Source organism: Dreissena polymorpha, chromosome 6, assembly GCF_020536995.1.
Source record: "Dreissena polymorpha isolate Duluth1 chromosome 6, UMN_Dpol_1.0, whole genome shotgun sequence".
Lineage (NCBI taxonomy): Eukaryota > Metazoa > Mollusca > Bivalvia > Myida > Dreissenidae > Dreissena > Dreissena polymorpha.
In genome coordinates, this window is record NC_068360.1 from 76,184,788 (window position 1) to 76,200,731 (window position 15,944).

The 15,944-nt window shown below is 35.1% G+C and overlaps 1 protein-coding gene across 1 annotated transcript in view; it reads left to right on the forward strand.

The window, feature by feature from the left end:
• Nucleotides 1-14,752, forward strand: part of LOC127833610 (kidney mitochondrial carrier protein 1-like) — a 30,186-nt gene extending 15,434 nt beyond the window's left edge. The window contains exons 5-10 of the mRNA XM_052358971.1: nt 3,503-3,588; nt 5,224-5,322; nt 5,812-5,936; nt 7,377-7,437; nt 8,326-8,427; nt 8,994-14,752. Coding sequence (XP_052214931.1) covers nt 3,503-3,588; nt 5,224-5,322; nt 5,812-5,936; nt 7,377-7,437; nt 8,326-8,427; nt 8,994-9,113 — 593 coding nt within the window. The 3' untranslated portion in view covers nt 9,114-14,752. The remainder of the gene's footprint in view (nt 1-3,502; nt 3,589-5,223; nt 5,323-5,811; nt 5,937-7,376; nt 7,438-8,325; nt 8,428-8,993) is intronic.
• Nucleotides 14,753-15,944: the final 1,192 nt, after the last annotated feature.

Here is a 15,944-nt window from a genome sequence, read left to right on the forward strand (position 1 = left end):
ATGTTTTTTTTTTTCAATCTTATAAGATCATTTTGAATATACAACGAAAAATAATAATTTACATAGTCAGAATATTAAATTTTTAAAATCTACAATTTGAAATCAGTGTTAATCCAACTTGTGGTTTAAATTTCAACTGATAAGTGCATAATACAAAAACTGTTATTTGAAAAATCCCTACAGACTTTCTTATTCTTTAAAGAATGTTAATAATAAATAACTTATGTATGTACTACTCATAATATCCTGTATTTGAAATGTTGATCAAGGTTGTATGATCATAAACATGGGCACATTTTCAATTGTATACTCAGGTAGTTTTTGGCAAACATACAAATAGGCATTAAAGATGTTTACCAAATATGAAATTGAAGGTTTTGCTTTTTAACCAGGTTTTCCGAAGGAAAAAACTGGTTATTAGATTGGCGAATGCGGGCGGGCTGGGGGCTGGCTGGCGGGCGGGCAGAACAAGCTTGTCCGGGCCATAACTATGTCGTTCATTGTCAGATTTTAAAATCATTTGGCACATTTGTTCACCATCATTGGACGGTGTGTCGCGCGAAATAATTACGTCAATATCTCCAAGGTCAAGGTCACACTTTGAGTTCAAAGGTCAAAAATGGCCATAAATGAGCTTGTCCTGGCCATAACTATGTCATTCATTGTGAGATTTTAAAATCATTTGGCACATTTGTTCACCATCATGGGACGGTGTGTCGCACGAAAGAATCACCTCAATATCTCCAATGTCAAGGTCGCCATGACTAAAAATAGATTTAAAAAAAAAACAAACTTACAAAGGGGGTTAATTTTGTTTGTTCATTTCAAAAGTTCAGTTTGAGTTTTCTCCCTTTATCAGATTTTTTTTCACAATGAAAACCTGGTTTTGTGACAATTTTGTCCCTTGTCTTGAAAATAAGCTGTAGAACAGACCCAATCCCAAAAGTGTTTAAAACTTTTTTGTCTATTTTAGAAGAAAAACATTATTATTGAAAATTAAAACTTTTTTGAGTGTTTATTTTAGTTTGAATCAAGCATATTTAATAAATGACATGTAAATACCAGTCTAACTGCCCAGCGTAAACTCAAAGTATTTGAAAACATTTAACTTCTCAATTTAAAGGCTGTATAATTCACATAATTTTACATAATCCTAATTTTTACAAAAATGCCAAATGTGACCATTTGTTTACTTTAACAGTCAGTGCAAATACATGCTGAATAGAAATCTTTGAATCATGACCAGCATGATCAAATGAGTCGCATTCTGAGAAAACTGGACATAATGCATGTGCGTAAAGTGTCGTCCCAGATTACCAGATTAGCGTGTGCAGCTCCACAGGATAATCAGTGACTATACTTTTCGCCTAAATTGGATTTTTGCTAAGAAGAGACTTCATTTTAGCGAAAAATGTCTTAAAAGCGGAAGTGTCTTCCCTGATTGGCCTGTGCAGACTGCACAGGCTAATCTGGGACGACACTTTAGGCACATGCATTAAGCCCAGTTTTCTCAGAATGCGACTTAAATTGTTAAATTTTCTCATAAGGGTGTGTCCAAAAATTTAGATAAAAAAATATTTGAAAATAAAGGTGTTTAAACGAATAATAGTAAAAAACCACACTATAGTGTATAGGATAAATTATTTGTATGCAATTTTCACTTAAAGTTGATGGGTGAAACGATTGTCCATTTCCTTTAGACAGTACAGGCACCGTGTACATGTAATTAAACAAAAACGCCTGTCCGCGATGTTTACTTTTACCCATGGGTGACATTTCGCAGGGGACGGACACAATACTGATCGCGGTGTTCGGCGAACATCCGAAATCGTAGCGATTGCATGCTATCGTTAACGGGAACTACCGTGATAACCACAATGCAGCGCAGCCACTGAAAAGACCTGTCTGCAAGGGTCATTCATGCGTTTTAAATGTACATGTACAAAAGAAAATCATATACTACATGTAGATATTACATGTTATTGTATGTGCACATGTATAAGTACTTAAATGCGGACAATACGTAAAGTCGGAAACGTAAATAAAGCGTTTAGATGATCAATACTATTATCTCTTATGGTGTTAATCAATGCAATTGCCCTTTTACAACAAATATCGAGTTGTCCAAAAAACTTAAGGGTCATTAATTTTCAACAAAAACCTATATGTCAAAAAATAAAGAGTCACTAAAAAATAATAAATTTACAGATTACAGTTTACAGTATTTTTTAAATTATACCCAAATTTTGACACATATCTGTTACGGTTGTATTCGAAATGTTCTGTTTAATCAATTGCACTCTGTTTAAACTCTAGTTTTCCAGCTTGATTGTAAACAGTTTGCACTTATCATACATGAACTGGGTCACAATCATATAGTTTGTTGATAAAGCTGATGCAATTCTTGCAATAAGGAATATCATCTGTCATCTGCATGCGTATTGAATGACATAAAGATTCCCCCAAAGTTGAGTCTTGCTTGAAATGTAACACAAAGTATATTATTTGTAATATGTTATATATAAAATTAAAGAAATAAGTTTTAAATTTGAAATTTTATCCATTTTAATGCCCCTCTTCGAAGAAGAGGGGAAATATTGTTTTGCACATGTCTGTCCATCCGTATGTCCGTCCATCCACCAGATGGTTTCCGGATGATAACTCAAGAACGCTTATGCCTGGGATCATGAAACTTCATAGGTACATTGATCATGACTCGCAGATGACCCCTATTGATTTTCAGGTCACTAGGTCAAAGGTCAAGGTCACCGTTACCCGAAATAGTAAAATGGTTTCCGGATGATACTGTAACTCAAGAATGCTTATGCCTAGGATCATGAAACTTCATAGGTACATTGATCATGACTCGCAGATGACCCCTCTTGATTTTCAGGTCACTAGGTCAAAGGTCAAGGTCATGGTGACCCGAAATAGTAAAATGGTTTCTGGATGGTAACTTAAGAACACTTATACCTAGGATTATGAAACTTATAGGTACATTGATCATGACTCGCAGATGACCCCTTTTGATTTCAGGTCACTATGTCAAAGGTCAAGGTCACAGTGACTCAACTTAGAAAAATGGTTTCCGGATGATAACTCAAGAACGCTTACGCCTAGGATCATGAAACTTCATAGGTACATTGATTATGACTCGCAGATGACCCCTATTGACTTTCAGGTCACTAGGTCAAAGGTCAAGGTCACGGTGACTCAACTTAGAAAAATGGTTTCCGGATGATAACCCAAGAACGCTTAGCCTAGGATCATGAAACTTCATAGGTACATTGATCATGACTGGCAGATGACCCCAATTGATTTTCAGGTCACTAGGTTAAAGGTCAAGATCACAGTGCCAAAAAACGTATTCACACAATGACTGCCACTACAACTGACAGCCCATATGGGGGGCATGCATGTTTTACCAACAGCCCTTGTTTCATTTGAAAAAATCCAGACTGCAGAGGCTTATCTTGCACGATACTTTACGCACGTATTTCAGAGGAGTCACTACCGGTTAACGTGTTCTGCGGCATGGTTGCGGGCATCATTTCCAGCTCCATCGCAAATCCAACAGACGTTCTCAAGGTAACTATGGAAACCATTTATATACAACTAGATTTAAATAAAATAATGTTTTGGATTATTAAAGGTACAATTTTAATATCAGCTGAAATAAAGTTGAATAACACGCATGTCAGGTGCGGCTGATTTCTTTATATTTACTCTAAAGTAAAAAGGGTATTTGGTTCCAAAAAAATTAATGCACACATTGAGCCCACTATAGTTATATATTAAATGGGCATTACATATGATCACAAAATAAACATGGACGTATATTATTGAGCATCTATTGATAGTAATGAACATTGTGCTTCATGCTTAGAATGCAGACATTGTTGGTGTTGATGCTGACAATAAATCATGATTATAAATGCTGCTGCTGCTGTTGATGATCATGATGATGATGAAATTTCAATGGTAAATTTGGACAACCAGAAAACAAAATTTAACTGTAGTAAACATATTTTAATGTCTACAGACTTGTTTGTTGAGCTGTTACACCAGAATGCCCCAGGGTTTGCAACACAGGGAAGTGTTACCAATATGAGGATGTGAAATGAAACCCCCACTGGCCTTCCTCTGTCTAGAATGTGCATGAATATGTCATGTAAAATTGTGTTGAATTATGTCTTATTAAAAGTTGTACATGTATTTACAATAACATAACAAGTTTGTATTGGTTATGTTCAACAGTTACTGTAGTTTCATATCTGTCTATTTTCGTCAAATACTCAGTGACAGCTTGAAACAGACTATACTCAGTGACAGCCAATCGTTGGACTCTTTTCAAGTCAGATTATTAAAATGTGCATGTAGGTCGAATTTACTATCCAATAGTAGTTGAGAATTTATTGTTCTCAATCACAACAAGGATTTAACATTCCTTTGAAGTATTTCAAGTTCCATTTGGCAGTATGCCGGATTTTAAAGTACCCTTGTATGCAGAATGTGGGTGCAATTTAACAAAAGCTATTGTATTCAGTAATGAAGCAGCCGGACATTGAAAAATCTCATGGGTTTAAAGTTATCTTATTCAGGTTGTGTTTTGCTTATTACATAAATTATAACTTGGTCATTTACAATATATATTCGAAACTTAATTACTCAACGTTTTAGTTATAAGCTTTAAAATTAAAAGGTCCGTTTATATCTGATAACAATTAAACTTAGGTCAATGATAATGGTGTGCATCTGTCTGGTAATTAATTAGCGCAAGGAATTTTGGTTATTAATAATCAATATATAAGGACTGTAAGGTTTGTCATGCAGTTGGTGTGTGATCGCAACATGACATTGAGCTATACATGGATTCATGTTCTTGACAAGTTGGCTTGACTTTCTGCTGCAGTTGCCTTACCAGACAAAGGTCACAGTAATTGTATTTGAGGAATAAATATCAAAAGTTTGTATTGCCCCACTGACATTTTTTGAAACCATGTTTTGTATATGTGCAAATGTGACATCCAATGTTAGCATGTCAAGTTTCACAGAAATCATCTTGCACAATATACAACAAGAAATACACTTCTCATACAACTTGCCATCTTGGATCAGCCTTATCAACCTGCAACACTTAATTCACGTGTATTAACCCAGTCTTTCCCTGGTTTCCCACAACATGCGTGATGTTCATGTACTCTTCAACGTGTCTATCTTCAGGTGCGTATGCAGGCCCGATGCTCCCTCAAGGGAGATGAGAAGATGTTGAGAGCCTTCAAGGACATCTTCCGAGAGGAGGGAATCAAAGGACTGTGGAGGGTATGTAGGGTGCATTTTGGGGTCAAAATTACCACCAATATTTGCCTTTGTTTCCCATAAATCTGCCCACAATTTCACACAAATCAATTAGAAATTTTATTGAACAATTATTCCATGAACAGTCTGCTAAAACACATGTAAAACAGTTCCCTCCCTTTTGGAGATTTCACATGGACTGTTACTCTTGTTCTGATTGGTTAAAATTCAAATTATTATTGTAATATTGTATTTCTGACCAATCAGAATGAGCCTTACATTTTGTCAAGGGTTTCTTTGGTGATAACTCTTCTTAAAATGAAAGTAGGGAAACGTGATATTTTAGTCGGTAGTTAACAGGTAAATTTGCATAAAAAAGAGTCTAACATGTCTATTATTATTGAAAATCAATAGTGAGCAGCCATAGAAATTTCTGTATTTTTGTGTTTTCAGGGGGTAGTACCTACAGCCCAGTGTGTAGCCTTAGTAGTCTCTGTATTTGTCGGATTTCAGGGTGTAGGACCTACCGCTCAGCGTGCTGCTATTGTAGCTGGTGTAGAACTGCCAACCTACGACGTCATCAAGAAGTACCTCCTCCACAGTGGCATCATGGGAGACAACACACAGAACCACTTTGTGTGAGTAGAATCATCTAGCTCTGTGTTTGTTTGTTTTTCAAATGTCAGGCTGTTATATGGACTCATTGCTTGATAAAGTGATATTTATTTCCCAAATGGGACCTAAAAAGTCCCATCAAAGGTTTCCAAAAACAATAATATATAAATCTTTTAGTTCATCTCACATCCAGCTCTTTAAATTTAACCTTAGTAAATATAATATTGAAAACACTTTTATCCTATAAAAGCAACACTGATTCCATCGTTGTAATCAAAAGGACTAGATTTTTTTCCCAATTCAAAAGGATTCGGCCCATTTCTCAAAGTGGAGAAAAAACACTGAAGCTGATAAAAAAGGCATGTCTTATATATGAGTGGCATTCTGTGAAAACTGGTCTTAATACATGCTCATGTACTGGTTTGTAAAGTGTTATCCCAGATTAGCCTGTGCAGTTTGAATAAGCTAATCAGGGTTGACGATTTCCGCCTTAACAAGATTTTCATTAAGAAAAGACTTAGTATAAACAGAAATTTCCATTAAAGCGGAAAGTTCCAACACTTATTTCTGGTAGCCTGTGTGGACTGCACAGTCTAATCTTGGATGACACTTTAGGTACATTCATAAAGCCCTGTTTGGATGACACTTTAAGCACATTCATAAAGCCCTGTTTGGATGACACTTTAGGCACATTCATAAAGCCCTGTTTGGATGACACTTTAGGTACATTCATAAAGCCCTGTTTGGATGACACTTTAGGTACATTCATAAAGCCCTGTTTGGATGACACTTTTGGTACATTCATAAAGCCCTGTTTGGACGACACTTTAGGTACATTCATAAAGCCCTGTTTGATGATACTTTAGGCACATTCATAAAGCCCTGTTTGATGACACTCTAGGCACATTCATAAAGCCCTGTTAGGCACATTCATAAAGCCCTGTTTTCTTCCCAGAAGTCAGCTCATATTAAAGCCAGCAGATTAGGCCCTCATAGGTAGATTAGTAGTGAGTGTTTGGACTACATGTCAGAAAGCCTTGCCCAACTTTGATTTTTTCCCAACTGTTGATTTGTTCTCATCATTGTAATTTTGAGTGTTTGTTTCCCCGTATGTAAAGCACTTAACAAGGTACCTTTCCAATCCAATTTATGTTTGCATGTTTCTTATGTTAAGATAATTAAAACCTAATATCTGATAAAATAAGCAGAAAATATACCCCCACCCACCAAACAATTTTTTTTTAATGCATGTGACAATAATTGTCCTGTTTTTTACCACATAGTAGAATAAGTTCCAGTTTAAAAATGCATGACAAAGTTGTGTAAGACTTTATTTATTTGTATTATTTTCAAATTTGACAGAAAACAAAACCTTATTTCCCTCTGTACACATGAACTGGTAACAGACAAAAAGTACATGTAGCTAGAAGCAATCACTGATTATTTGACTTTGTTCCTTTTAGCTCCAGTTTTATAGCAGGGCTAGCTGGGGCAATAGCTTCCACACCTGTGGATGTCATCAAGGTAACACATGTAGTTTACTATGCCTTGTTCCCATATATGTAAAGGCACTTAAGGGTTATTGCCCTTTGTCTCAGCTTTCATTTTTCACAGAATTCTCACCAAAATGTTCAGATATGGGGTCTATTTATTTATGATGAGCTTTTATTTCTGTTCATGATCGTTTTAAACATTTAATAAAATGTAATTGCAACGATGCTGCATTTTTAGCTGTAATGAACATGTGGTATGACTTTTCACGTGTTTATAATGATGTCCAATTTTGCAGGCAGTAAAATTGTCCACAAACTTTCTGTGACACAGTTTGTGGGCTCTATTTCTTAGTCCTTTTCCAAAATCAGCAGAATCCCATACAAAACTTTTGGTGGTGTAGAATGTTTTCCCATCCAATTAGTCCCTTTATTTATTTTTTTTTACGTTTTTAACTCTTACAGGTTATTACATCAGACAGGTCACATAAGACCTCCCACATGTTAATATTTTTAATTCAATTTACTAAGCTTATGTATTTAATTTAATATCTTGAAAATATTACCAAAAAAAAAAGAAACAAGAAAGGACATTAATATAACAGAAGTCCTTTTTCTTTTATGTTTATTTTAAATTTAAAATAAAATAATTTTACATCATTTTGACCCTCTTTGAGACCACAAGGTGTTAAAAATACAGTAAAATAAGTATTATTGATTGTAGATTAAACTTTCATTGTTTATTTTGTGGGTCTACAAATTAAACACAAAAACATTAAACAATCACAAACAATTTCGTATTTTTTTCTGAATACAGAATCCAAGACTTTACCTACCTACACAAAAAGTCTCTTTTTTTAAAACTACGAAATTCCATTCTGAAGTATATAAATGAGTTTACAGAAAATATGCTGTTTTTCAGACTCGCATGATGAACCAACGGAATCTCAAGTCCTCTGTGGTGTTGGCCAATGGTGTAGCTGTGTCTGCCATATATACCTCATCCTTCGACTGTCTCATGACGGTATGTGAAATGTGTTCGTGGTTGATATTTTTTATAGATTTTAAGTTTTTACAGTTTTTTTGTGCAAACCTTCAATTGGAAAGTCAGGAAGTTTGTCAAAATTATACCTTTTTTAAGACTGGAAAATGGGCTAAATTTGACCCAAATAACCACTGTTTTTTTGGTGCTCAGTATTAAAATACTTTGATAAATATGTTTCATTAATTGTTGGAACACAATATTTTTATGCCCCCGAAGGAGGGCATATAGTGATCGGACTGTCCGTCCGTCTGTCCGTCACACTTTGGTTAGGTTTCGCGTTTAGGTTTCGAATAATGCTCATAAGTTCTATGTCCCTTCACATAGCAACTTGATATTTGGCATGCATGTGTATCTCATGGAGCCGCACATTTTGAGTGGTGAAAGGTCAAGGTATCCTTCAAGGTCAAAGGTAAAAAAAAACATGTATCAAACCGGCGCAGTAGGGGGCATTGTGTTTCTGACAAAGCTATAAGCTATATTTTTAAGAATTCATATTTTTCTTTATTCATACAAAATTTCAATTTATATTTAACCTCAATTTGCAGACCGTGCGTACAGAGGGAGTCATGGCGCTGTACAAGGGTTTTACACCCAACTGGCTACGTTTAGGTCCATGGAACATTATTTTCTTCATGACATATGAACAGCTCAAGAAACTGACATAAATTTCTCACCAAAGTCAGCTTATCTAACATTTCCCGTGGCTCTCTAAATTAGTCTTTGTGCAGGCTAGTCCTTGACATCTAGTTCTTCAGTCTTTGCACAGGCTAATCCTTGACATCAAGTTCTTTAGTCTTTGCGCAGGCTAATCCTTGACATCAAGTTCTTTAGTCTTTGCGCAGGCTAATCCTTGACATCTAGTTATTGAGTCTTTACGCAGGCTAATCCTTGACATCAAGTTCTTTAGTCTTTGCGCAGGCTAATCCTTGACATCTAGTTCTTAAGTCTTTGCGCAGGCTAATCCTTGACATCAAGTTCTTTAGTCTTTGCACAGGCTAATCCTTGACATCAAGTTCTTAAGTCTTTGCGCAGGCTAATCCTTGACATCAAGTTCTTAAGTCTTTGCGCAGGCTAATCCTTGACATCAAGTTCTTAAATCTTTGCGCAGGCTAATCCTTGACATCAAGTTCTTGAGTCTTTGTGCAGGCTAATCCTTGAAATCAAGTTCTTAAGTCTTTGCGCAGGCTAATCCTTGACATCAAGTTCTTGAGTCTTTGTGCAGGCTAATCCTTGAAATCAAGTTCTTAAGTCTTTGCGCAGGCTAATCCTTGACATCAAGTACTTAAGTCTTTGCGCAGGCTAATCCTTGACATCAAGTTCTTGAGTCTTTGCGCAGGCTAATCCTTGACATCAAGTTCTTGAGTCTCTGCGCAGGCTAATCCTTGACATCAAGTTCTTGAGTCTTTGCGCAGGCTAATCCTTGACATCAAGTTCTTTAGTCTTTGTGCAGGCTAATCCTTGACATCAAGTTCTTGAGTCTTTGCGCAGGCTAATCCTTGACATCAAGTTCTTAAGTCTTTGCGCAGGCTAATCCTTAAAATCTAGTTCTTGAGTCTTTGCGCAGGCTAATCCTTGAAATCAAGTTCTTAAATCTTTGCGCAGGCTAATCCTTGACATCAAGTTCTTGAGTCTTTGTGCAGGCTAATCCTTGACATAAAGTTCTTAAGTCTTTGCGCAGGCTAATCCTTGACATCAAGTTCTTTAGTCTTTGCACAGGCTAATCCTTGGCATCAAGTTCTTAAGTCTTCGCGCAGGCTAATCCTTGACATCAAGTTCTTGAGTCTTTGCGCAGGCTAATCCTTGACATCTAGTTCTTTAGTCTTTGCGCAGGCTAATCCTTAAAATCTAGTTCTTGACTCATGGTATCATATTCTATTTAGAGAATTAAGAAATATGATGAAATATTTGAATATTCAATCATAAGTCAAATAAATACAACAGTAAAATTAAAGAGACAACTAAGTAGGACAGGGAATTTTGGGAGAATGAAATGTCAAGGTATTCAACAAGCAAGATTTCCCGACATCTTTTATGTTTTTCGGCGCTGCTAATCTGCCTAGATCAGACAGACTGTTGTTATGGAAACAAGAAAGGAAGATCTAAAGTCTTGCTTGTATCGAATTAATAAGGGAATGCTGCTACACATTGGTGGTCTAGAAGATAGGTTACACAAGGTGTGACGGTGATTGAGAGAAGAGATCTAAGAAATTAGATTTTCGACGGGATAAGGCATCTGTGATGAAGACAATTGTGATGGACTTTTAAAATTACCAGTATAAACCTCAGACAAATTATGAACCTATCAATAGATGAAGTTTTTTCACCCTTTTTGTTGAGTTTAATGTCTTACATATCGATTTTGTTTTAACCTAAACTCAATAACATCCATTTTGAATGTTCTTCAATACATGTGCATTGACATTTAGCCATTGTTCTAATAAGGACATTTGTTTTTTGACTGAAATTTATTGATACATATGGAAGTCATTCAAACTGTCTTATTTGGAAAATGCGTGATATACACAGAATGTACAATAACATACATGGCTTCTTTTAAAACCCACAGGAATTTTTATCTATAATCATAAACCGACGATGAATAATAGCAATAAGCACAGCATTATTATTGCTTCAACTTAATGTTGTATTTTTATTGTAATGATGTCCATTAAACACAATTTCGACACATCTCTTGAATCTTGCAAATGTTTTGAAATCATACAATTTATTTCTGCCATTGTTCCTTTTTTCTGTAGCTAAATTACCTGAATTAAAAAATGTTTTAATGTTTTGGATATTGCCATTTAAAAAATACGCAGCACATTGTGTTTTAATTCTGTAAAACACCAGTGCTGTGTATTTGTTATTTTTTATTATATGTGCAATACATTTTATTGTTGATTCACAACAAACTTGAATATGAGATTTTTTTCCATGCATTCCTGAAGGTTAATAGGGTAATGTCAGTGATTTTAAATTGGTAATTCACTGTTTTAAACAGTGAAAAATGCAATGAAAGTGATCAATTATTTTCATTGAAAATGTTAAAAATAATATCAAGTCTGATTTGTCATACTTTAACAATCTTTGTAACTACTAACTACAGATGCGTATTTGCTGCTGCCAATTTCAATCATGTTGATCAATAGAGAAAGTAGTGTTTATTTTATAATTTCTGTTTAAATAATTGTAAAAATTATATAGTGACTGTGTTTGTATTGCTTTTGATATGATTTTAATATATATATAAGTTTGGCACCGATTGTTCAGGAATACAGATATGTTAATAACATTTTATAAATGTGCTTGTTCTTCCATATTCCAAAACATTCCGTGGCCTACATAAATGAACATGTACATGTCAACGGTAGATCGTGACGGATTTTTTAAACGATTTTTTTTTTTCTATTTTTTTTTAAAAGTTTACGTACCTGTTAGAATAAGTCAAACTATGCTGTTATTAATGGAAATACCTCTAGAATAGTGTACGCCTCTTGTGTGGCTACTTGTTTGATAAAAAAAACAGAAAACACTTGAAGAGAATAAGGTTAACTGTTTTTGAATTTTGATTCCAATAGGTATATGGGTAACATACCAATAGCAGCTGAATAATAGACTTGTGTTAAGTCATAACCTTCGCATAAGTATTGTTTTTATTGTTAACTTTTTTATGTTAATTTACTGTAGTTTAAATTGTTTTGAGGGGAGATTTGTGCCATAACTTCAATTTCGAAAATAATAATTTTTAAATCTGAGTGTATGCTACGTTTGTTGATTGGCACGATGTTGTTTCCACCCTTTTAGTGGAGGTATCTCCATGTTGTAGTAAACTTTTGTATGAAGGTTTGCAGAGATTTTGGGATTTATAACTGTAAATAAACGTTTTATGAACATTTATGTGGGTAATTTTAATAACTTGTTAAATATGAGCTGAAACTGCCATATTTGGTCAATTATTTTTGTTTGCATTAATTATAATTTAAGGGAGCTTTTGTTTGCTGAATTAACAAATAATGATACATTTGTTTAATTCAGCTTTCATATTCTTTTTTGTTCAATAATGACGGTATGTAATGATTCTGAAAAAGGTATTAACTCTTAAAAATATTTGTTATATTTATTGAAAGATTTATTTGGTATAATAGCATTATACCTGCACAGAAAATCTGTATTTTCTTAATGAAGGTAAAAGGCAGTTTAACAAATAGCTTGCATGTTTTACTTTTACATGTTTCATATACAAATTTATTAAGTTATTTTAGGTTCATATTTCTGTCTGTAAAATTATTACATGTACATGCCACTAACAAGTGTTTTGTCCGGCTATGGCAGTTTGATTTCCTTGTGTAATTGTTGTATTGTTACTATTTATTTGGAATAGTTTGCAAACATAGACCTGCTACTTTTGAACTCTTTAATATTGCCTTTTTCTAGGAAAACTCTGGTAAATGCATTTTGGTAACATGTCGTCCCAGATAAGCCTGTGCAGTCAACACAGGCTAATCAGGCACTACACTTTCCGCATTTATTATGCCCCCCTTCGAAGAAGAGGGGGTATATTGCTTTGCTCATGTCCGTCTGTCGGTCGGTCTGTCGGTCGGTCCGTCCACCAGGTGGTTGTCAGACGATAACTCAAGAACGCTTAGGCCTAGGATCATGAAACTTCATAGGTACATTGATCATGACTCACAGATGACCCCTATTGATTTTGAGGTCACTAGGTCAAAGGTCAAGGTCACTGTGACCCGAAATAGTAAAATGGTTTCCGGATGATAATTCAAGAACGCTTATGTCTAGGATCATGAAACTTGATAGGTAGATTGATCATGACTAGCAGATGACCCCTATTGATTTTCAGGTCACTAGGTCAAAGGTCAAGGTCACGGTGACTCCAAATAGTAAAATGGTTTCCGGATGATGATTCAAGAACACTTATGCCTAGGATCATGAAACTTGATAGGTAGATTGATCATGACTAGCAGATGACCCCTATTGATTTTCAGGTCACTAGGTCAAAGTCACTGTGACCCGAAATAGTAAAATGGTTTCCGGATGATAACTCAAAAACGCTTATGCCTAGGATCATGAAACTTGATAGGTACATTGATCATGACTGGCAGATGAGCCCTATAGATTTTCAGGTCACTAGGTCAAAGTGACCCGAAATAATAAAATGGTTTCCTGATAATAACTCAGGAAAGCTTATGGCTAGGATCATGAAACTTCATAGGTACATTGATCATGACTCCCAGATGACCCCTATTGATTTTCAGGTCACTAGGTCAAAGGTCAAGGTCACAGTGACAAAAAACATATTTACAAAATTGCTGTCACTACAACTTGGAGCCCATATGGGGGGCATGCATGTTTTACAAACAGCCCTTGTTTATTTGTTTGTTAAGTCTCTTGTAGCTGAAAATCCAGTTTAAGCTGCAAGAATCTAGACCCTAATAAGTCTATGCAGACTGCACAGGCTAATCTGGGACAACACTTGAAGCACATGCATGAAGCCCAGTTTTCACAGATTAATGCTAAGTATATACGAGTCGCAATCAGAGAAAACAGGGTAATAAGGGATGACACTTTCTGTTTTTATGGCATTTTTCATTAAAATGAAGTCTCTTCTTAGCAAAAATCCAATTTAGGCGGAAAGTGTCGTCCTGGATTAGCCTGTGCGAACTGCACATGCATTATGCTCAGTTTTCCTAGAACAATGCTTAGTAGTTATCAAGCTTGGATTGTGTCCAATAGTCATTTTCTGTTTTGTTTTAGCACGTTTTCCATGATTAATGCCGTCATGGCAGTAAGATCTTAAATATATCTGTTTAACCAAATCCAGTTAGAAATTGTAAATGTATCCCTTGTTTAAGTACATAAATATATGAGCCGTGCTTATGAAAAGGGGGTGTAATGCATATGCGTAAAGTGTCGTACCAAATTAGCCTGTGAAGGCTGATCAGGGACAACACTTTTCGCCTAAACTTGATTTTTGCCAAGAAGAGACTTTCTTGAAGCAAACAATAATATCATTAAATCTGAAAGTGTGGTCCCAGACTGCACAGGCTAACTGGGACTTTACGCACATGCATTAAACCCCCTTTTCACAGAGTGCGGTTCATATATATGTGCCTAAATATCAGTGCCAGGTAAATGTTTGCAAGCTGTTGAATGTCACATAGGGCATAAATGTTTCCAGATTATGATAATGTTACAATGAGCAATGGACATTGTGTATTTTACAAGCAAGAAGACAAATTTTGCTTTTTATTTCCTTTGCTCAAAGAAAATAAATTATGAGCAGAAATGTAGTGCGTTTATACTTGACTTCTATACAAGTTTGTTATGCCCCCCAGCCCCTCTCCAATATAACGATGCCAAAAGGCATATAGCTTTTGACCTTTTTGTTTTTTAATTTTCAGTCTATATGACATTAACCCTGAATGACATGATGTTTAGTTTTACATCAGAAATGCTTTTTAAATGGATGGCCTACTTTTGAATTTTGGACTGATACAGAGGCTTCAAATTCTTATTAAAATTCAAAATGACATTATTATCACATGCCAAAAAAAGGCATGATTTTTACATGGATATTTTGAACACACCCATATCACCTGACATCCCTCTGATCTTAGCTCACTTTTGAACTTATTCAGAAGGTCTTAAAACTTGGTTTACCAAAAAATGATGTGTTACATCTAACATCAATACTGCTTGCTAAAAAGCTTTGATACTTGAATTAATAATATCTTTGAACTCATAAACTCAGGGCTCGAATTTAACTTTTTTTTCTACTTGCAAAAAATTGCGAGCAGCTTTAATACCAACTCGCAAAATCAAAAACATTCTCGCAAATTTTGATGGAAACATAAAAAACCTTGGACATTAGTTTAGTACTATTTAAACAAAATAAAAGTACTTAACATGTATACACATTTTATTTCTGCAACCATACAAAGATATCAGTTTCTTGGACCATAAGGGCCCACATCAGGTTGATTGACCATCTTCATCTACAAGTTTTAGTCTTAGTTATTTTTCCCACTAATTCAATGTTTTCGTAGAAGGATTTAAAATCCGTTTTTTCTAACTTAAAGGTTAACTTTGCTTTATCTTTTGTATTATGTATATTTTGTGATATTTCCGTCTGTGGGAATAAAGTGACAAGTTATTTTTCGCTTCAATTAACATGTGTGAATAGTCGACTGTTTCACTTCCTTTGTACCAATACCATCCGCGTATCTGTATATACCAGTCTACATACAAGGTGCGCGCTTACGCATAAGGGTACTTGGGCGTTCTATAAATTGACCTAAGATTTAGCGATCATGACGTCGAGCAGCATTATACCTACTCACTTCTTTTCACTATTTATTTACTCGTAAAAAAATACTAGTGGCTTAAAACTTAACTCGCAATCAGTATTTTTTACTCGCATTTTGCGAGTGTGGGAGTGTTAATTTCGAGCCCTGTAAACACACTCCTGTTTTCCTACA